At 40.9% G+C, this 22,632-nt stretch overlaps 2 protein-coding genes across 2 annotated transcripts; both read right to left on the minus strand.

Annotated features, from left to right (window-relative positions):
• Positions 1-1,081: 1,081 nt before the first annotated feature.
• Positions 1,082-13,438, minus strand: akirin1 (akirin 1). The gene is made up of 5 exons (XM_033641361.2): positions 13,064-13,438; positions 5,201-5,347; positions 3,218-3,346; positions 1,762-1,833; positions 1,082-1,633 (listed from the first exon to the last, which is right to left on the minus strand). The coding sequence occupies exons 1-5, from the start codon at positions 13,266-13,268 to the stop codon at positions 1,623-1,625; spliced, it is 564 nt and encodes a 187-aa protein (XP_033497252.1). The 5' UTR covers positions 13,269-13,438; the 3' UTR covers positions 1,082-1,622.
• Positions 13,439-13,816: 378 nt separating this feature from the next.
• Positions 13,817-21,124, minus strand: cnr2 (cannabinoid receptor 2). Its single transcript, XM_033641463.2, has 3 exons — positions 20,999-21,124; positions 18,726-18,821; positions 13,817-18,029 (listed from the first exon to the last, which is right to left on the minus strand). Exons 2-3 carry the CDS (start codon positions 18,793-18,795, stop codon positions 16,945-16,947), a joined length of 1,155 nt encoding a protein of 384 aa, XP_033497354.1. The 5' UTR covers positions 18,796-18,821; positions 20,999-21,124; the 3' UTR covers positions 13,817-16,944.
• Positions 21,125-22,632: the final 1,508 nt, after the last annotated feature.

The following is a 22,632-nucleotide window of genomic DNA, read 5'->3' on the forward strand; positions in this document are numbered from 1 at the left end:
TTTGATTTTATGATCTCTGGATACATTGCTTTTTTTTTTTTTTTTTTTACTGTGTCTTGTAAGGTGTCCTTGAGTGTTCTGAAAGGCACCTAAAATAAAATGAATTATTATTAGTATTATTAATCAGAATTATTTGAGGTTAATACATTTTAAGATATTATATTAATGAAGCTGGTCCTTTACAAAAACACCAATTTCCTTCTGATTAATCTTTTTTTGTTTATAAAATGTCAAGCTGTTAAAATAAATAAATAACAAGAGTTCACACCCAAGGACATCCAGTTTACAATGATGATCAAAAATTATTTTCCATCTATCACCTTTTTGAGCTATACATCAGGGCGGGGGAAGAGACAATTGATACAGCATAGTATCATGATATTTTCGTGTGGCAATATCATGCAGTGCCAAGTATCAATTTTTATTTAAAAAAAAAAAAATTATATACATTTTACATTATTAATTTATATTTAATTTTTTATATACAAATGTTTATCAATTAAAATCAAATTATTAATTTAAAAATAGTTTATTATCTAATTAGTAACTAATACTGCAAATACAATTGAACTTTAGGGAGCCTACAAAAAAAGATGAAAATCTATTGGTTTTTCAGTCCACTTGATACATTTTGCTGCAAAACAAAAAAAAAGGCTTAAGTGAGATGAACAGACTGAAAACTTATAAGATAAAACAGATGTGGACAAAGTTTTCCTTTGGGGACATAATTTACAGTTGAAAAAAGGTAATGTATCACATTATATTTTATTGCAATACTCAGCATATCGCAACATATTTTAAATTGCAGTAATATTGCATCATGACTTAAGTATCAGGATAATATGGTATCATGGATCCTCTGGTGATGAGACTGTCTTGATTGAAATTCCAAGTTCAATTTGTGAGCCAATGCAGATGAGAAATATTCAGGTGCTCCAGGAATAATATAAATTTAAACATCCACAGTTAAACTAGGCAAACTTCATCTGCTGAGATCATGTGATGCAATGGAAAGCTCGTCAGCTATCCATACGACTAAAAACACACCCATGCTTCAAGGAAATCATTCAGGACGACAGACTTTAATCACAGAACTTTTATTTTTTTCAAAAGGGAGAAAAATCCACATTCTCAGGTAAAGAGTTGTGAGGAGGGAGCGGGGAGGAGTGGGCAAGAAAAGTGGGACGATATGAGAAGCAGGAGCCATTAAATACAGCTGCTGTAAGGTTATACAGAATGATCACATGAGCCAATAAGCTTTTTCTACAGCGCCGGCAAGAGATTTGACACAGATCTGCTTTAGTCAGGATTTCCAGAGAGAGAGAGAGGGGGAGAGAGAGAGAGAGAGAGAGAGAATATGAACAAGAAAAAACGGGGCAAAAAAGGAGGTGGGCTTCATACATAGTTTATCTTTCAGATTCTTCTAACTTTTGGCCAGCAGCAATAGTTTTGAAGTAAGAAAATGTTTGGATTGAAAAGAGGATAAACCATGGCACCCAAACAGTTTAAGATGGGAGGGGGAGGAAAATGGGGAAATAAAATGAAAATCAAGTGGAAGAGGGAGGGGGCAGTAGAAGAGCAGCCATCTTGTGAGAGGAAGCTGGGATCTCATCAATGTGAGTTCAGGAGACATCTGAAACACACAACACACACAATACTGGAGTCAGACACGATAACAATCACATCATCCTTTTTAACTCAGAACACTGATTTACACAAGAAATGTGTACGTAGACAGAGAAGGAAATGGTGGTTACTTACAACTAGCAGGCCGGGCTCCGTATCTTCGCATGATCTGGTCTTGTGTGAATTTCACAAAAGATTCATATTGTTCTGGGAAAGACAAGATGGCGTTTTTGTAAGTATCTCTATAAGAATAATTTAATCAAGACTCAATCTAACTTCACTTTCTGCATTCTGGTGATTAAGAATTACCTCACAAAATCAACATAAATACAGCTTAAAAAAACAAACAAACAAACAAACATAAATACAGCTTAATGACAACAGCCGTACACAAGCATCACCTATATTGACATTTAAGTGACCACAGAAAAAGTAAATGGTGACCAAAGGTCGTCCTCTTAAGTTCAGACTACTGGCACCAACCCCTCAACTGTGACTGAGGTCGCTTAGGCCCTGATCACACAGGACGTGAGGTAAATAGTATCTAGTCCCTTAAATGTTGAGGCAGAGGGTACTTGCTGTAGCTCTGGTTGAGGGTGAGAGGCTGTCAGTTAATAGTTTGTCGGGCGCAAGGAAATGGAGATCTGTGTGGGTACATGAGACCCTAATAAAGAGGGTGGATGATGGGGAGTACCACCAGTTGGTCCAGGAGCTTCTCCTCGATGATGGTCGTCTCCAGGCAGATTTTAGGATGACTCGGGGGCAGTTTGACAGCTCTGGGTATACGGCCCGACGATAGACATCCTAAAATATCATCCTAAAATATGCCTGGAAACGGCCATCATCGAGGTGAAGCTCCTGGACCAACTGGTGGTGCCTCCCATTACCAACTGTAAACTTGTCATGACCACCACAGAAGGATACTCAAATCGTTGGATTGGACAATAGGGAAAAGATGAGAGTTTTTCCGCAGTGAGATGACGGTTTTTCAACTTGAGGCGTTCAGGGTGCTCCGGCAAAAACACCAAGCTCTTAGAACGTAGAAAAGTGAGGCGCACCGCAACGCAAAAACCTTCATTCTCATTAAGAACTACTACAAAAGTCCTGTGTGATCAGGGCCATACTGAACATCCTCATTTTGCAAAAGCTCACATCAGTTTTCCAGTTAAACACCAAGCAGACATTTTACAATTTACAGACTCTGGAAAAGCTGTAATTGGGTACAAAAAATACCAGCTAAGAGGGGAGGACCAGCAAACAGAACCAGATTGACTCAATGTGGACATTGTCAGAGTGTCTTTTGCTTCAGCTGCTTAACAAAATCCCACCATCTTTACTGTGCTTGTTTCCTGCCTGTTTACAGTCTTGGCATCCACAAGCGTATAAACTCCGTATGGTGCCAGCACTGCAGAAGTTATCAGTGATGATATGAAAATATACTCATAAGGGAGGGGTGCAGGATGTTTCTCATTTCAGTGTGACACTTTTACTGTTCCTAAGTGCCTGAATGCAGAAAGTATGTCCAGATGAACTGTAAATGTGCTGTGGTCTTATAGTTTGTGCTCATTTTTTGGAAAAGAATGTTAATTACCTGCGAGTTTTGTGTTAAGGATCTGTTCGTACTCCTCCCGGATCTTCTCCTCGTGGTCTTTAAGCAGCCGCTCACACAGGTAGCTCACCTGCTTCAGTGTAAACGAGGGCTGGTCCTTCCTTGAGGCACCTGAGACACACAAAATCAGAATCTTTTGAACAAGGCTGAATCACTCTCATCTCCGCTGCAGCGACAGAAATGTCCTCTCTCCAGAAATAGGTGCTCGACCAGGTGCAAATTTACAGCATTGCTTTGTCGTCCCTCACCTCTGCCAGCCAACAGGGTCATGCAGCACTAATGTGGGCCCCCCTCTCTGCCCAATGTCTCTGTCTCAGCGCAACTAGAGCCCATTTTAGCTGGATCATCCTTTACTCAGTGGTCACTGAGGTCTGCTGTAAGCCGTTTAGACTAAAATGTTTGTAAATCACAGGCTGGGATGGCAGAGTGAGGATGAAGGTTTAATGGCCATCTCAGAGACAGAAAGAGGCCGGGTTAGCAACAGTGCAGTTAGTGTGATCTATGAGACCATCCTGCGGAGCGAGAAGGAAAAACACTGGAGCCCGAAGGCCTGGGGCTTGGATTACATCTCACACCCAAACTGCCAAATTGTGCATCCCTACTGCTGCAGTACAAATGTGTTTCCGAAGAGGAGCTGGAGCAAAAAGTAACCATGTCTGTCAATATGAATGATGAGTTATATTTTTCTCTATGATGAAAATGTGTAACCAAACAATGGGCTGATATAAACTATAAATCTGTCGCAACCCACACATCTTTCAGGTGCCAATGTAGCAAGTACTTATTAACCTTTGTATATTTTCAATAGACAAATTGATTGTAAAAATCTTTAGACAAGTTATGCCTCTGTGGACTGCCATTTTGAAAAGAAAAGAAACTTCAACATTGTTTGCTCTCATCATTGAATTCTATTTCTACAAATTTGCTTTTCTGGGTTTAATCTTCTGTGATGCAGATGTTTATTCGTATGACATCTGGATTTATTAACTGGTTTAAAAAGAAAAGATTGCATCATTTCTTCATTTTTTTGAAGTTTTCACATCACCACAGTAAATCTAAATAATTCCATGACAGTTTCTGCACTTCATATCAGTTTGATTTGTTATCCATTAAAGTGCTGTTTATTTGCGGACCTTTTCGGGATTTTCAACAGGATATGACCGAACTCAGATGAGAGAGACACATCTCCATATCAGGAGTGGGCTGGTTTTGGCACAAGAACTATAAATCTCCCACAAACTCACATCTGGAATCACAATCCCTCTGCCCTTGTCATAGCTCTGATGAGGAGCAGTATCCAGCCTCTTGGGACTTGAGTTGGTCATGCAGGTCCAGCCAAGGGTCTTTTGGCAGACCTTATAGAACGAATGACCTTAGCGTTCGTAACTGTTACAAACAGTAGGCTTACAAAAGGATGTCATTCTGGGGTTTTTTTGGGTTTTTTTGGTCGATGGTTTGATGGTCAAGGACTTGCTAACCGGAAAACAAAGCAGACATGTTATTTAACCACCTGTACAGCAAATGTTCTTACCCGCCACACAAGTACACCCAAAAACCTCAAACTGGTCTAAACAGTGCTCTACAGAAAGAGAGGAGTTCCTCTAATTGGACAGTCAGACTTGGATGAATCAACAGCTCATTCATTCAGTTTCCGTAACTGCTTATTCTATAGTGGTAGTAGTAGGGTAGTGGGAGGGCTGGAGCCTATCCCAGCTGACATTAGAGGAAGAGGCAGGGTACACCCTGAACAGGTCACCAGACTATCACAAGGCTGAAACATAGAGACAGACAACCATTCATGCTCATATTCACACCTACGGCCAATTGAGAGTCACCAATTGACCTAGCCTAGCATAAATACAAACAAAGTGCACATGTTTAAATTGTCCATGACCAGAAGATGTAGCCTTTGGAGTAAAAGCATAAAATCAATGTCTATGTTCAGCCAACGGTAAACTCTCCTACCTGGTGGGGAGCTGGGAGCGTTGAGGGCGGAACTGGGGCTGGGGGCATCGCTGGAGCTACAGGCCTCAGTCTGGTTGAAGGCCCCTTCCAGCTGCCGCCGCCTCTGGATCCGGCTATACTCCTGGCGGAGGTTCTGGAAGATCTGCTCTGTAGGGAGCAAATGTAAACAAGCACAAAAATTGTTTAAACCAGGACAAAGGACACCCAAAAACTTTTATTCTCAGTGTCATACAAAAAGATAAGACGTGAAGAAGTTACTTTGACCATGGCTGTTTGCTAGGCAGGTTATTCACAGTTCGATACAGGTTTTCAGAAGAACATTTTGTTCTGTGAGAGGCCTTATTTTGATCGTCAAAAGGCAAATCTGTCCAGTAGTAGTTGTCCCTGTTGCTTACCATTCAATGGCTTTAACAGTGACTCATTATCATTAACAGTATTTTCATTGTTTAGTTTTTAATGCGAGTCCTTTCAATACTACGCCCACCACAATCACACTAATACAATGCTAAATGGATTCCAGCACTATTACGGGAAGGCGTAATCATCCAGTTTTCTTAAGATACTCTACAGTTATGCTCACTTCCTCTTTGCCTTCTCTCGCCTAACATGGGTTCCAAAACACAATCATTGACAGGAAGTGGCCTGCCTACTACAGCTGTTATACACACACACAAACACACACGCACACACAGCTGACGTTAAGACACACTTTCTGATCCTGTGACTGTATCACTTTCACTTCTCTTCCAAAAGTTTTTCATGACGCTGGCATTATGCCAACGTACAGCTGGCAGAGAGGCTTACATTGAGGTCGTAACATAAATCAGTGTTCTTTACTTGGCTGTAACAAAGTAAGGGCCTCTCATTCCTCCATGGTCTATTTAGTGGTTGAATAGAAGCCTGAGGTTTTGGTAGATGTACAAAATACACTGATTTGTGTGGAAAGATCTGTGTGATACAAGACTGCAACACAGACGATTTAAAACGGGCGAGTGACGAGTGCTTCTAGCCTAACTTTAAGGTGTTGAGTACAGCTACATACTATAAGGGAACATCCCTGATAAATCATGCTAATTCATGTGACAATGACACATTCCCTCGAAGGTAGTATGCATGCTTAAGAGGATTATCTGCAGTTAGATGTAGGAGGTACAGAAAAATCAAATAACCTTGTACTTTGTTTTGATGTTTCTGAGGCCTTGAGAGTGAAACTGCAGTTTTACAATGTACAAAAAACACAGCAGCAAAAAGTTTTGATAGATTGTTGTGCATTCAGGGACGTAATTAAAAGTGGTTTTCTTTCCAAACTGCCTGCTTTGTTTGGATTCATCTTGGTGTCACAATCATTTAATCTACCCGAACTGTAAACAAGGACAGAAACTGGAAAATGGCACCAAGACCAACATTTAAAAGCACATCAACAAACTGGAGTCAATACCAGTTCGCAGTATGATGAGGGCAGTGAACCAGGCCCTCTGAAAATTGTGTTGTTTGCACACTGCGACAATTTTTGGTTCTGGTTGTGAAACTTCCATGTTGCCTGTGATAACACACTTATCTCAGTTTCACTATAAGTACACTGCTGCTGCTGCTTTCAAGGAATATATATCAAATATTTGTGTCCTGGTAGTGTCTGCCATTCACGGTTTACATTATGTTGTCAGACTCAAACCAGATCAACAGTAAGCACACAGTATCTTAAGTCTATGAAGAGGTAATGGAAAAAAGGAAGATCGTGCTGTAGATAAGTGCTCACAAATGCATTTCCACTGTGACATTTTTAGACCACGCTCAAGTTAACGGAGACAGTGGTTGCATTAGGTTTTCAGTTGTGAGAACTTGCTGCTTACCTTGGTCTTACATGATACTACATTTGATATTTTGGATTGTTGGTTGGACAAAACAGGCAGGAAATAATAGGAATAATAGTTATTCGATAATAAAAATAGCGTTAGTTGTAGCCTATTGTGATCTGCAAATTCAGATGGAGTGCAGAAAATGATAAATCCATGTACTGCATGAATTGGATATAAAAGGACAGTGACTACATAGAGGGGTTGGAGGAACCTGCAGGCAGCAGTTATCATCAGAAAATTGAAACTCATGTTGGATGTGAGCCACGGAAAATGAAGAAAGATGAGTTTTCTCTTTTTGCTCGATGTGGACATGATTGTTGTTGCAAATAACCTCTTCCCCCAGACCTCCTTATGTTACTTAAGAAATACGGCAAGCCGATGAAAGCGTACAAGAGTCTAGTGGACTATAAATATTTAGTATGTGGTTGGGTCCACCACTGAAATGACATCATCTTGTTTTTGGCCAGGTGAGTAAACCAAGTGCTTGAGTGTAACTGGCTTTTATATTTTAACTTTGTACATGGATGCACCACTGTCAGGCTAATGTTACTAGCTAACGTTAGATCTCTTTCGTTCTACCTACCAGGCCAACCGTTCCCAGAGGTACTAACCTGTTTTAACTTCTCCTGTTTATGTCCTACTTTTTTGTGATTTAAAGTGGCCTTTGTTTTTTCCCAATTTGATCAACAGGAATGTCTGTAAACAGCATGTATCATAAACATTAGTGCAGTGTTGAAAGTCTCTGCCTCCAGTTGCCTGTCCTCCATCTGGACACTGCACTATTGTATGGCGTCATATGCAAAGCAGCTATTTATACTTAACTCATAGATTAACACATTAAATTACAGGTATTAATGTGATTAAAATAAAGGTAATATAGGTACTGTGGGTACACATACAGAAAGCTATGAAAGGCCCAGAAAGCTGCTAGCCGCTTATCATCTCAAATGTGTCCTCCTAAGGATGAAGCCTACGCTGCAGCTGCTGTCCAGTGTCAAAACAGCTTAAACACGGTTCACAACCAGCACACACATATCTTATTATAAGGTTAAAGTTCAAAAAAGTCCTGGGAAAAACAAGAGAAAAACAGCACTGGCTCTAGTACAGCTGATAACCAAATGTAAAGAGGCTTTATCTTAGTCGATTCATACAGGGGGTGACGTCTCTATTCATGCTGCACCTCGATCTGAGGAACCGTGTGCCTCATTTATCTTGGGTGGGGAGAGCTAGAAGCCATGCAGCCACTTCAGCCTGCTCATCTGTGCACTTGTTTAGATGGTGAGAAAATCGAGATCTTCTCCACAAAGCCATTTTAAGACAGCTGTGTTATATTGTGGTCGTGCACTTTTGAACTGGTGCCTTGGTGACATCCCCCTCCTCCTGCTGTATGTGGCCTCTAAAACCTTCCAGCATTTACAATACAGGACCCTGATCTGACGGGCTGTTTGTTTAGCTACCACAGGGCTTTTCACTCATAATAAAGCCACGTCACTGCAGGAGGACAACATACTTCCCAGCCCACAAAAAGGGCTGTAACAAGAAGTAGACTGACTGAAAAACAACAAAAAAACAACAATTTTGATAATCTATTAGGAATTACATGTTACATGGAAGTACATTAAATATCTTTGGATTTTTTAATGTAGGTTTGGCAAGGCAAAACATAAAATGACCTTCAGATCTGGGAAATTGTGATGGGCACTTTTAACTGTGTACTGACATTACATGGACTTAATTATTAATAATTAATTCTAAAAAAAAACAGGTTATCAAAACATAACAAGAAACGATAGTTTAAGCCCCAATTGCATTTCTTGAAATTCTAATAATCGTGTATTCTATGGATTTTTATAATAAATCACGTAACTGGCTAATAAAATCGAGGTAACATATTTTTCAAATTAAATCCCATAATACTGTGGTCCTTTAGGTTGTCAGTTTCCCCCCACTGATTAAGCCCAGTCACAGACTTTCGAGGAGTAAGGGACATATTGTGTGTGAACAAAACACTGGTGTAGTGTGTTTTGTTTTGCTTTGTATTTTGGTCGGGTGGTGTGGGGTTGCAGATCTTACCACCGCTTACCAATTTCCTGGGGGAAACCCTCTCAATATGGTTGTTGTTTAAACAAAGACTGCATGAGCAGGTGAGCGAGAGTCAGTAACATGTGGGCCCCAGGAAGAACTAAAACCAAAACTAACTTTATATGCCAGTATACTTTTGTATAATTCCACCATGTTGTGTTTATTTGCGTGGACCTACAGTTGCAGACTTGAGTCTCTGACAACAAGGGATTAACCTGTGACAGCAGCCTTAAATGAATGGGTCCAATTGGACGTCTCTACTCCTGGGTACATCTGACTGACAAGTGAAAACCCTCTCCTGCTGCCTGTCACTTCCAGCTCTGCCAACTACTAGTAGCTCAACTGTGGGCGTTGCTTGGCAACAATGACCCTGCCACAACCAGGCCAAGCAATCAATCACAGAGACTTCCGGGAGCCAGGGGAACACAGTGGAGAAAGCCTCGGCTAAAAGGCTTAGGCACAGGCCAAACAGTGAATACGACAGGAGATCGGCCAGATAGATTGGACGTGGTGGTGGAGAGAAAACAAAGCTGACTCATTTCATTTCACCCTCCGCTGCTAAAGAATTGTGGGGGGAGGTGGGTTCAAAATGTCCGGACTGCCAGGAAGTAGCTTGTGATGTATTACGGGTCAGTCGAAGTTGCCCTTCTGCACGAAAGAGTGACCATTAGTTTGAAAACAGCAGACATGGGAAATGGCAACTAAATGTGTGGCTCGCAGGAGCTTGTTTACTGAAGAATAACTTATCCCCAGACATATTCAATTTTGACAACTCAAATCTGATGGGATTTTAGCTAAAGTGGGAAGAAACAGAAACTTACCTAAAACTGGTTTATATTTAACAGCAACATCCATTTGCAATCTACAGCGGACAATACAAAATTCAAGAGTGACTACTTTGTCCAAAAGATTCAACTTTAAATAGTTACAAAGAGCTTCCTGACCAGACAGCAGGCCGCGTTTAGATCAGAATACATGAGCAGTGTTGCAGCCTGAACTATGCCCTGCCCACTTTTCTCCCAAAGCTGTAAAACATGACAGACGGGGACGTCGGTAGCGTAGTGGATAGTGCCGGCGCCCCATGTACAGAGGCATTGCCTCGCTGCAGCGGCTGCGGGTTCGAATCCAGCTCGCGGCCCTTTGCTGCATGTCAGTCCCCACTCTCTGTCTCCCCATTTCACCTTCTGTCCTGTCAACAAAGGCAGAAAGCCAATAAAAATAATCTTCAAAAAAAAAACATGACAGACGTCAACTAGTCCAGCCTTTCAGATAACATCATGTCCCAGGATAAAAAAAACAGCCTCATCTAGGGGGAATTCTACCAAATCACAAGCCCAGACCGGCCACACAAGAATGAGGCGGAGGAGAATAGAGAAAGTGATCCTATCTATGTTATGAAATAATTACCCAAAGATACCTTGGCAGTGTCACATCCCTGTGTCTGGCCTGCACACACACAACCTTTCTCACCACAAGCAAACCTGACTAGCTGGAAAGCATGTATGGGTAGAGACGGGTGGGAGGGATGACAGCTGACCTTTCACTTAATACAAAACTGCTTTCACTTGGCAAACCACAGCAGAAAGGCAGGCTTGCAGCACCAGTCCCATGAGGGGCCTCTTTCTGGGTGAAGGTGAGTATAATACCTGGTATCTGGACATCATGTCTGCAGCAGAGATGTCTACATTACTTCACCCTTTGCAGCTGCTGTGCTGTGATTCAACTAGGCAGACGAACTCTGGGAGGAGTGGAACAAGAGGCACAAGACGCCTGTTGGATTCTTCACATAAAGTTCAAGCTAAATAAGCGACGTCAGACCAGGCAACCTGGAAAAATATGATCCCAATGATTCGTTTCTGCACTAACATAAACATAGCTCCACTATGAGGACTACTCTGTAAGGGAATCAAATAAGCAAGTCCGATTGCATAAATAGTGTGAGCAGTAGTGGGGGCAAGAAAATATGTCTTCACCTCCAGGCATCTGCAAGGAACTGCTGTCTACCTTCTCAGAAACAAAACACCTCTCAGTTATTATAAATATTTAGCTAAGCAGAATGATAGTTACACGGTTCAACAGAAGCTGAAATAAATGCATTTTACAGGAAGCCAGCTGTGACGCCATCTCCATCAACACCTACATCTGTGTGTGAGTTAATGCACTCAGCAAACCTGGCTTTCTCTATGAGCAATGCGCATAAACCCCCGAATCTCATCTTGCAGCGATGTGCACCATAAAGCACTTTTTTAACCAGTGCAAAAACAGGAACAAGAGATGCCATGATACGGCCTTTGTCCTATAAATGATGCAGTATTGTGCAAATTGGGTGCGAGTGGGCTCTTTATAGTTTATTGTTTTAATGAAAATAATCTTCACAAATAGCTCACATTTTGCTTTCATTTCAGGTAAATAGTCCATAAAAGAACACCAACTGAAACCTGAGTCAAGAAGCGTAGAATTAAGGGGGGGAATAACATTTCATTTGCCCTCACCTTTGTTGATTATGTGATGGAGAGACGTTAACCTCATTTAACCAGTTTAACTGCAGAAAGACGTGGCTCAACACACTGCCAGAGTAAATACAAAGGATTGATCTCTCTCCAATCAAAACGACATTTCTTCTCCAAACAGTTCCTCGCCAATAAAAAGTGGTTATGTGGAATGCATCTATGCATTTCTGATTTCTTCACTGTCAATACTTAGTGACAAGATGGAAGAGAGTAAACATCATAGCAACAGGAGGACTAACTAATACCATATGTAGCCTAACATTGGTCCTTATAATATGCTGTGCTATCAGCAATGGATTTCTAATCACAGTAGAGCACATAATGTCAATCTAGGCGTTAACAGCATGGCTTAGCACAGGTAGTACAGCTGTCTCCATCTTGTCATCCTCTCACATTTCACAGCAATGAAGCAATCACATAAATTCAAGGACGTCCAGCAATTTTTTAATTAAAAATCAAAAAGCGCAAGGATTAGGCCTCACTGCTATCATGCTGCCCAATCTGAGTGACTGGCACAAACAATATGCCTCACTGGATCGCAGTGCAGGCATCTAGGTAATTATCTTGTGTCTACTTGGGTGCCCCACACCCGTCCAATGCTCACAGCGGAGCTTTTCAAGTCAAGGAGAGAGTAGACGAGAGACATAAAGGAAATGAACAATGCCTTCCAGACCTGAAGAGGAAAAGAAATGGTTGTGGTGCATAATGGTAACCCCCACCTCAGTGCAAGACAACTGTGGCACTAAAGCCGAGGAACATTACCCAGGCACCTCCTAATTAACAGCCTGCCATGATGTGCCTGCTACTGTGATGCCATTTGTCTTCAGGAGAGCCAACAGGCTAGGCTGTCACCCATGTGTTAAAGTAAAAGCAGGATCTTTTGTTTAATCCTATCAGTTTTTAGATACACGTTTGGTTGAATATATTAATAGGTAAAATAGCCATGCTGGTCCATAATATAGCTGCAGATTGTACAGGCAAAGCTGAAAAGGGCAGTGATTTAGCTGTATTTCTCCAATGCTGGAAATGGTATTTGATTTAGCTATGCAAAGAACTTTGAAGCTAATATTTTCATGTGCCCCTCATTAGCCCGTCTAAGTTAAGCTAAATCAGCCCTCAATACAATGAGCTGGCAAGATGCCTCCGATGAATACCGATAGACAGCCACCTCTACTTTTGCGCATCAGCTGATTTATTGTGGTAAGTTATATAAAAACGATGTGTCGCTAACTTAAGCGACGACGTCCTCCTTCCTGACGTTAGCTTAGCTAAGCTAACGGTTAGCCTCCAACCCCCAGTCTGATTCTCTCAACTAACGTTAGCTAGCTATCCATTCCACTCCACCCAAACCCCCTCCCCCATGACACCCACCCTGAAACGCAGGAAAAAACGTCAAATCTGGTTTCATTTCATACCTGGAGTGAGCCTGTGTTCGCCTCCTATGGCCGGAGGAGACATCGAATGCGTTGGGCTGTCGACTGGGGGACGGAGGTTGCATCTTTGCGGGGACGGAGTGCCAGGAGTCCCCGGTAGTGGATTGCACCTTCTCCGCTTGGGAGACTGGGGACTGAGGAGGGCCTCAAACTCCATCGACCGCTTTAACGTTGCTCCACAAGCCATGTTAGCTAAACAAAACGGGAAAATATACGTTGGGGGAAAAAACGACCCGCAAAAACTGGGGTTTAACGCTCGGGGTTTGTACGTTAAACGTCGCTCTAATTTCTTGAGCCTTTCTTCCTCTCCACAACAACGGATCTTCTTCTCTGAGTAGTAAGCCAACTGCCAGCCCTGCCTGCTGAATTTTTAAAACGTCACAATGGCGGACCGTACCATTGGCGAAAAGAGGGGGGTTCTCAAATATTTACAACACATTATATTGTTTATTTCACCGATCTAAACAGAAATTCTTACCAAACCCTAATTCATTTAACGCATTACTTTATAAACAGTGGGATAAATTGTGATGTTGTTTTCTATTTTGGCGTCCTTACGCTGCGATATCTTGCCATCCAACCCTATTGTTGTTGTTGATCGCTTTCCGTTGAACTCAAATTGAAGGTTCACGAGACGTCTGCTGGTGGTGGTCAGGTAAATCAGGTAGATTAAAAAGTGCTTTTAGGATTAATCTCCTTCAATAGAAAGCAGATTTTATTTATTTATTTGCCGTCTGTCAACAACTAACAGGCTTCACATTGTATTTTCACATAATCCCGGCGAATAAACACAAAGGTTGAGGATATCTCATTGATAAATACCCTTTTACAATAGGCAACGTTCCTGCATGGTGATGATGACCTGGAATACAGTCCCTGAGCAGCAACGTGTTGAGCTCTGTACACTGTGACTAAAAACAGGAACTGTGTCGTTTTAAAACGACACAAACACATTTGTTTTGTACTATCCGATCTTATCTTTGTGGTATCAGCCACATGCTCTATACCACTCCAATTGTATCGCATGCATCAACAACCAGTCACACACTGCAGTCTATTGTCTGTTTATTGAAAATGGCAATGTCCAGTAAAAAAAAAAAACAACAATAATTTTATATGTCCTGCTGTCTCCACCGCTGGGTGTTCATCTGACTGTGATAATATTGCAAAAAGCTTCCCTGCACCCAAGATAAACTAATAAAATTAACTTTGTTGATACCTGATTGGACAGTAACTTTCTCAGTGGGATTAAAACTCTTTCTTACAGGTGTATCCTGGGTTTTTAGTGCATAATAAATTACTATGGGCAAATACAAACAAAACAAAAGCAATAATTGTTATCAAAAAACCCATGGGAAGAACTAAACATGCAGCCGGGACACTGTTTTGCAGTATATATTATAACTTTAATCTAGGTTAGAGTAGTTTAAACTGCTGGGAAGTATTTAGCAATTTAAAATGAAATAGCATTTAAGCATCTCTATGTAAAAGAATATGGGCAATCATATTCTTGATATTCCATTAAATGATACTTACATCTATATTTTCCTCATCTACTACATTTTTTTGTTGTAGTTGCTAATGATTTTGCAGGTGTCAAAGTGTATTGCATTACAGTGAAAGGTGTTTCTAATATTCAATCTACCGTTATTCATGTAAAGTAAATAAACAAATACAAATGCCAACTTACAGTGTAACAAATCTTATCACTTCTCTCTAAAAGGACAACAATTTTAACAAAATCTTAACCTTTATGAAGGTGGGATTTATTGCAGGGTTGTTTTATTAGACCTGATAATTAACTGATAACTGAATGTATATCACCTGTGATCATCCTCTAGACCAGGGGTGTCAAACTTATTTTAGTTCACAGGCCACATGCAGTCTGATGTGGTCGCAGTTGGGCCAGACCTGTAAAACCATTGCATGATTTCCTATAGATAACAAACACCTCCAAATTTTCTCCCTTTTTTTGTTTAAAGAAGTACATTTTAAAACACTCATCCATTTACAAAACAGATGACAAACAGCCTGTGATGTCTCCAGAAGAATAAATGCAGTTTCAACAATATTTCTCAGTTTGTCCACGTTCAGTCAGTCGACTACTCACAGTCAATACATATGCATTAATCCATACATTTCCACTCGTGCGTGGTAATCCTGACATCTCCACACCAAACTGAAGTGAAAGAAAAGAACTGTATTCTGGTCACTGCTATTCACTGTTGAACTTGCTCCTGAAACCTGGCACCTCTTAGCCTTCACAAGTGCATCACTACTAGGTGTGCAAGGTGATCCAGTGGGTCGGAATGGACCCTTTGGCGGGCCAGTTCTGGCCCCGGGGTTGTATGTTTGACACCCCTGCTTTAGACTTTAACTTTTAGGGAACAGTGTACATATAAAATGCCCTGCACTCATCTGTTCTCTTCTCCCATCTCTTGCCCATACAGAATTATGTATTTTTGTATTATGGCTGATTTTCTGGCATAGCAGACTCCCAGTGTTCAGCATGCCACTTTGTTTGTTTGTTTTGTCACAGAGTAAGATTAACTTATAGAATTTGCTTAAAAAGAAACATGTAATAAGTCAGAATGGAGTATAGTATGGAAATTGTGGTTGAAACACGTGCTCTGTCTTGTACGTGCAGTTGTGAGTTTAAGTGTGTCAACATGTGTTTTACGGCAGCTGCCAGTTGTAACTATCGCAAAGAGTGTTCTAGTGTCTGTGCTCGTTCTCTTGTGCCCCATTTACCTCGGCACACTGCTTGGACTCATGTGGTGAACATTGTGTGAAATCCTCACGTGCATGGGGCTTTTGTGGAGTCCTGGCATTCATGTGCAGATGGGATAACCCACAGTGTCCTCTGTTCGTGCACGCTCGGGGACAAATACTCAAACATAAACAAGCACACTAACAACAAATCCAATTTTCTACCATGTGGTGAGCCCAAAAGTTAAGTCAGCACTTCAGTTCACAGCACACAGTGTAAGTCATAGGAGTGAGAGCGGTAAAGCACAGACATGGGAGGGAGTGAGGTCAAAGGTTAAAGGTTAGATCATGGGCGCAGGTTTTGTTTCAACATTGGAGGGGGAAACATGTGAAACGGGGGGGTTTGAGGATACTCAACCAGAACATTTTAGCATCAAAAACCTAATGTCCTGCATTCTGGTGATTTTTTATGCACCAATTTGTGCATTTTCTGCTTCAATTTATGTTGTTAATGTCTTTACCTTTGTCAAGACAAAGGTCCTCTGCCACATTCATGTCTTTGTTAAAGGGAACAAATGTATATGTTCTAAATATTCGGGCATGTCACCTCTGAAATCTACACCAAATGGCCACATCATCTCACTTCAGTCCAACATAAACTTAACCTTTTGTCTGACCTGAACCAAAGCACAGAGATGAGAAACTCTATTTCCACTGGAATCTGCTACTAGTGATTAGTTCTAGCTATATTTTTAAATTATAGCACGTTAATTATACTTGTTGTGTTACGATTCAACTAATGTGTAATGGTGACAAAATATTTGCCAAGTCTAATGTTCTCTTAAGCTGCCTTTTGAATGTATATTGTATCTGCAAGTAAAACTATGTGTAGCAAATTTCCTACATTTCATAGACTGTCTGATCTTTCTACTGACAATATTTATTGTGTTATAGCCTTACTGCAATAACCTTGATCAAAAAGACAAGTTAAAGTTTTTGCCAGCACTAATAATCCGATCGAAAGAAATTCTGCTAATTTGTATTGAAGGTTTTGATGCTTAATCTACGGGAAGTTTTCAGCGATGTCCATTTCTACACCCTAAGCACGCTGCCACAAATACAGACACTGCCTGTACCGCTACTCAATTTCAGTCTCAGATTTTCTGCTTCTGATCGTTCACCATATCTGAGATCGAGTTAAGTCGGGTGGTTCTGGTCTTGGGCATCTCATCCTCAGTTACGGCAGTACAGTTGTTGTCTTCTGCAGAGGGTAATCCTGGGGTTAAATCCTCTGTAGATTTTTTACACCTTCCAAACATATGCAGCCTTTGTAGCAACTGCAGCAGAGCAACTCTTAGCTCTCGACAGCGCAGTGCATACAGCAGTGGGTTGACTGCAGAGTTGACCAGGCAGAGGGTGCTGCAAAAGGCAAAGGCCCTCTGCTGGTTGTGGGTCAGGATCACAGAGACATCAGCCAACATGAAGGAGAGTGCAGGAAGCCAGCAGCTCACTAGTATGACTAGGATCAGGCCAAAGGTGCGCGCTAGCCTGATATCCATCCTCATGCGGGCCTGGCCTGTGCCTGCTGCTCCCTGGAGGCTGGTCATGGAGGACTCATGCTGGTGAGCCTTCCACAGGATGAGAGCATAAGCCCCCAAAATGAGAGCCAGGAGCACCAGAGTGAGGCTGGTCCAGCAGGCCAGATAGCCCTGGCTGATGTAGGGAAACAGGCGTGAGCAAGGTGGATTAAGCCCTGTGGGACACCTCCAGCCCATCAGAGGCAAGAAGGAGATGGCGATGGTGGCACTCCAAAGGATCAGCAGGCTCAGCAGAGCTCGCCGGCGGGTGAGCAGAACCTTGTAGCTGGAGGCCTGCTGGATACAGAGGTAGCGGTCCAGAGCAGTCAGCAGTAAACTCCCCACTGAGCTGGTGAAGGCCATGGTGACACCACCTAATTTGAAGAGGTAAGCAGTGGGGCCGTCGCTGCGCCGAAACAGGTGAAAGTCCAGGAAGCTGGTGGTGAAGAAGCAGCTGGCGAAAACATCTGCCAGAGCGAGGCTGGCAATGAACAAGTAGGAAGGCCGCCGCCGCAGGGTGGCTGTGGCAGCGATCACTCCCAGCACAAGAACATTTTCCAGCAGTGTGATGGGACCTGCCAGTAAACAGATGGAGCCGATGGCTGTCTTCTCTGCCTTGATAAGGACCATGTAGCATTCCAGATTCTCACAAGACCTGTTCACTGTGAGAAAAACACAGGTATAAACAGTGTACTGAAACTACAACTGCACAAATAAATGCACCATTAAAGGTCCAGTGTGTAGGACGTAGGGGGATATATTGACAGGAATTGAATGGAATATGATAAGTATGTTTTCTTTAATGTATAATCACCTGAAAATAAAAATCATTGTACTTTTGTTACCTTAGAATGAGTCATTTATGTCAACATAGGGAGCAGGACCTCATCTACAGAGTCCGCCATGTTGCATCACCATGCTAACACTGATTTTTCCAATGCGAAATTGCGTTATTCAGTGTTTTTACCAGTTTAAATCACTAGGCCTCTTTGGTTTGGAGAGGATGAGACCTCTACAGATGCTTACTTAATGTCTGAATCTTAAGTTATCAGAGCAAAAAAGGTGAGCATACATTAGCACGTTGTCAGAGAAACACTGATTTGTAACATGAAAATGCTTTATTCAGTGTTTTCACTCATTTTAAACGCATGGTTCTTTTATTTTGGAGTAGAAGAGACCTCTGCAGATAATTTGGTTCAACAATGAACATTGAAGGAATCCCAACCAGGAGAAGTTTCAGCTGATTGCAATCTGCATACCCCACTGCTAGATGTCACTAAATCCCCCTAAATGTTACACACTGTTCCTTTAAGTATTACATTTGCTGGAAAACCCCATTTCAGATTGAGGGTGCTTACCTATTGGGGATGAGACATTCCCTTTAGCTTCTGTGGGTCCTAAAGATGTGTGAACCTCCCACTCCTCCATTGCAACTGTTACTGTATGAGCCAGTACTAGATTATAAGTAGAAAATAAAGAAAATTATTTCAATATGTTATTCTTTATATAGATTATGATCCTGTCTGTCGCAAAAGAACAAGACTTATTAACAGCAGAAATTTCCAAAATAAAAGTACTGCATCTTAAGCTTTTTCAGTTTTATCTTAACTTCTAAAGCACATAAAAACAATGTCATGTTGAGAAACAAAAATACAAGTAAAAAGCAATAAGTTAACGATAACTGAAGTAAATGGGTTAGACAAGACAGAACAATCAAAACATTTACAGGAAAAAAAGAAATAATCAGTGTGGTCACTGTGTCAATATTTGATGACAAGCATGTTTTACATTGTACATCCAATGTTAAAAGTTGTACATACAAGTGGATGAGACAATCAGCTTCCTGTGGAAAACAGATAAAGTAGAAGATGTAATGCCTTTTCCTCTCTTTGTCAATATTGAACTTGGTGCTTATAGGGAACATTAACATTTGTGAGTCAAGACGGAAAGTCATCTAGAGGTCAATTATCATTACAGTATCTGCCTGGGCTGATATTGAAGAGATGGATGCAAGGAGCCTTAAGCAAGACATAAACTACTTCTTACTCAATGAACAATTGCCAAATTTTATTCAAGAAAAAACCTTCTTCTTCTTCTTCTTCTTCTTTAATATGTACTACAACCTGTGTGATTAACATGGCAACCTTTTAAGGTGATTTTCAATGTGAATGTCATGCATATCTCACAAATGTTTAAGCATGCAGCTCATATATGATGATGCTGTCTTTGTATCGTGTGTGTGCCCAATGAAACTTTCGAAAATCTCTCTCTGCAAGACATCCTCTGTGCTTTAAGTGATTTTTTATTAACTGAATCCAGAGAATTAATATTTAATCCATATTTCCACAATCACTTTGGCAGGGATTTTACTGTAAGTGCATTCAGTTATCTGCAGAGATGAACATAACAGCAGCCTCATGTTGTTGGCCTATTATCACATTTAACAGGATGAAGACTGCCCCCTTTTGGAATTAGACGGGATTGTATTGTAACAAAACGGTAAAGCAGAGGCTGAAGGTCACCACAGAGATGAGCAATCTGCTGCAGAGTGCATCACCTGTATGCAATCAATAGATTAAAGTATGTGTGGGAAGCCGGTGTGAGAGGGATTTGATTAAAGTAAATAATACTGTGATAAACAGAGAGTGGCCCCCTATGATTGCTTGCAGAGAGTGGTTTAAACGTAATATATTTTATAGTCAAAACATGACCTAAACACACAAAAAAATATGAATGTAAATCACATTGATTTTAAAGATAAAGCTGGGACATTACATACATCACATAAAAATAAACATTGATATGGACTGAGGGAAGTAGTTGGCGCATGTGATGCAGTATAAGTGATTATAGACTAAAGGGAGCACTTTCACCAAATCAGGTCACTGTGCCCTTCAATTCCTTGTTTTCCTTTTATTCTATTCCTGCAACCATTATTTCTGTTTTTCATCATAAATATGACACAGCCTTATGAAAGCACAGAAAATATATATGTGGGTAAAAGTAGTAGGAGTAAATTACTTTCCAGAAAGCCCTTTATTGGCTTGAGGGGCAATATTTCCCAATACAGGCCATATGGGTGCAAGCACTGTGGATATTACACCACCTCAGGCTCTTTTCTCCCTCGTGGTGAGGAAAGAAAAAATTGATTGACACAGTGCTGTGCTTTGACTCTTAAGAACCAGTCAGACTTATAAAAAATGATTGTCTCTTCAAGAGCATACAGGAGCAGTGCATACAGGAACCTCCATATATAATAAAAAACATACAGGCATCCATTTTAGTCACATCACTGGCGACATGCACAGTGAAATACAGTGTGGCAATAACCCCTTGAGTCACTGTTGCACCGCGCCACATTATTTCAAAATATCACAAGCCCTTCTGGCTCAAGATGGGGGAAAAAATGAAAACACTAGTTCAAGTCTCGTGTTTCATAGTAGCAGGAGAGAATAAAAGCGTTAAAAAATAGGTCAAAAGTAGCATACATATAGTGCATGAATACACACAGTGAATAAAATGAAATGTAAATCACATTTTCATAGATATGGCAATGCCTTTCAAATACAAATTAGGAAGTTATTATTTCTGCATCTTAAACCTGTGATAAAATAAACTTAAAAGAGCTTACCGTTTGTTGTGTCTTTTGGGTGGTTTCCTTGTTTGCTTCCTGCTAGAGGGGCACCCGAATCAAGTCTCAGCCACAGAGCAACCACAGCATGATCGCACGGTCCTGCAGACCTGACTGGTGGCAAAGTGCATGAGTGAGGGGAGAAGATAAGGAGGGTGGTTGTGATGACATGAGAGAGAGAGAGGGAGGGAGAAAGAGAGAGACACACATGTGGAGAGATGACAGAGACCTACATGTACACTGGAATCTGTGACAAGAATAAAGTAATAGCAATAAAGTCCAATTTTTATGTGTTTTATTGTAACAGCAAAAGGTGAAAGGGACAAGATGAAACATTTACACAGTAATAAAGGCCAGCAGTATTGATCACACACTTCTTGCCTCTCCAGCAGTCTGGGTCAGGGTGGACTCCAGGGGAGGAGAGCACTTAAGCAGGTGTGAAGAACATGTCGATAAAAAAGAAGAGAAAAACGCACCATATGACCTTTATTCAAAATATGTGCACAAAATGACCTTTAAAAATCGGATTTGGCTGCAAATCCATCATCACAAACCTGTGAGTGTTTTTCTAATGCATTAATAACCTGATAAGCTCATGCTGAGTTAAGATTATTGTGCCATACTACTATCCCCCAGGTTAAGAATGAACTTTCATGCTCATATTTATAACCTCATTTGTCTCATCCAGTCAAGGTGGCTATAAAACATCTTGCCGTCGAATTATTCCTATTTGTGCAGCGACAGTTTTTCCTTCCACCTCTTTTGCTAATTACTTTCCACTCATCTTCATTTGACGGACAGTATCTACCATCACACATGCACAACACTCCCTCACATCATACTCCTTAAAGGAATACAAACATATCCAAATTTCTCGCCTTTTGTGGATGGAAAGCACCAGCAAGTTGATAAAAAGTGAGATTTTAATTACGTCTGCTTTGTTAATTTAAAGATTATAATTGTGTGCATGAGAGAAGACTGTGTAAAGAGCTCTTTTGCAAACATTTGATTGCTTTCTTGGTTAATAAAGTGTGCAAACCAGCTTTCTTTGCAACTTTGCAATCATTTTTATTGCTTCTTTTATATTACATAATTGAATAACGCCCACTGAGGCCATGTTAGTGGGTGGGTCAGAGTGTAGTACTGCTTACAGTACAACAGAGGGCAATGCTAAGCAGCCATGAGCTGGTGGACATCAGGAGTAACCTGGCAGTGAAAGGTTGTTCAGTGTTTCCGTCCTCATCATTTATAATAGATACAAAATTTAAGGTCAAGATGCAGTTTCCTCAGCAATTAAGGCCGTTTAATTTGGCTGATGTCCCTCTGGTGAAAATAAAGTCAATTAGTAGTTCGATAACAATTCAATCAGGTCATGAAATCACATACCGGAGGCATTTTGAAATGAATTAGCATCCTATTTAAGAGAAAAGTATGCTAAGTGAAACAGAAACTGGGACTAACAAATTTATTAAATGACAAGAGAGGAAAATAGGTTAGGAAGGGATGTTTAATGTCATCTTTATATTTAGACAGCATTCAAGTAAATTATGATTTGGAGGGAAAAAAAAAGGTCTTGTAATGAGACACTGATATCTGGTGCACTGCGTCCTCTCCTCCTCTCAGCTGATAGATCC

The sequence above is a fragment of the Epinephelus lanceolatus genome, chromosome 10, assembly GCF_041903045.1.
Source record: "Epinephelus lanceolatus isolate andai-2023 chromosome 10, ASM4190304v1, whole genome shotgun sequence".
In the NCBI taxonomy this organism is placed as follows: domain Eukaryota; kingdom Metazoa; phylum Chordata; class Actinopteri; order Perciformes; family Serranidae; genus Epinephelus; species Epinephelus lanceolatus.

Bases quoted from the DNA above. Each gene is read 5' to 3' on its own strand.
- akirin1 (XM_033641361.2), bottom strand. From the start codon at position 13,268: ATGGCTTGTGGAGCAACGTTAAAGCGGTCGATGGAGTTTGAGGCCCTC. The intron at 3,347-5,200 runs GTAGGAGAGTTT...TGTGTGTCTCAG, and splicing joins CGCTCCCAGCTCCCCACCAG to GTGCCTCAAGGAAGGACCAG. The intron at 1,834-3,217 runs GTAATTAACATT...TGTCTTTCCCAG, and splicing joins CCTTAACACAAAACTCGCAG to AACAATATGAATCTTTTGTG.
- cnr2 (XM_033641463.2), bottom strand. From the start codon at position 18,795: ATGGAGGAGTGGGAGGTTCACACATCTTTAGGACCCACAGAAGCTAAA. The intron at 18,030-18,725 runs GTAAGCACCCTC...TTTTTCTCACAG, and splicing joins GAATGTCTCATCCCCAATAG to TGAACAGGTCTTGTGAGAAT.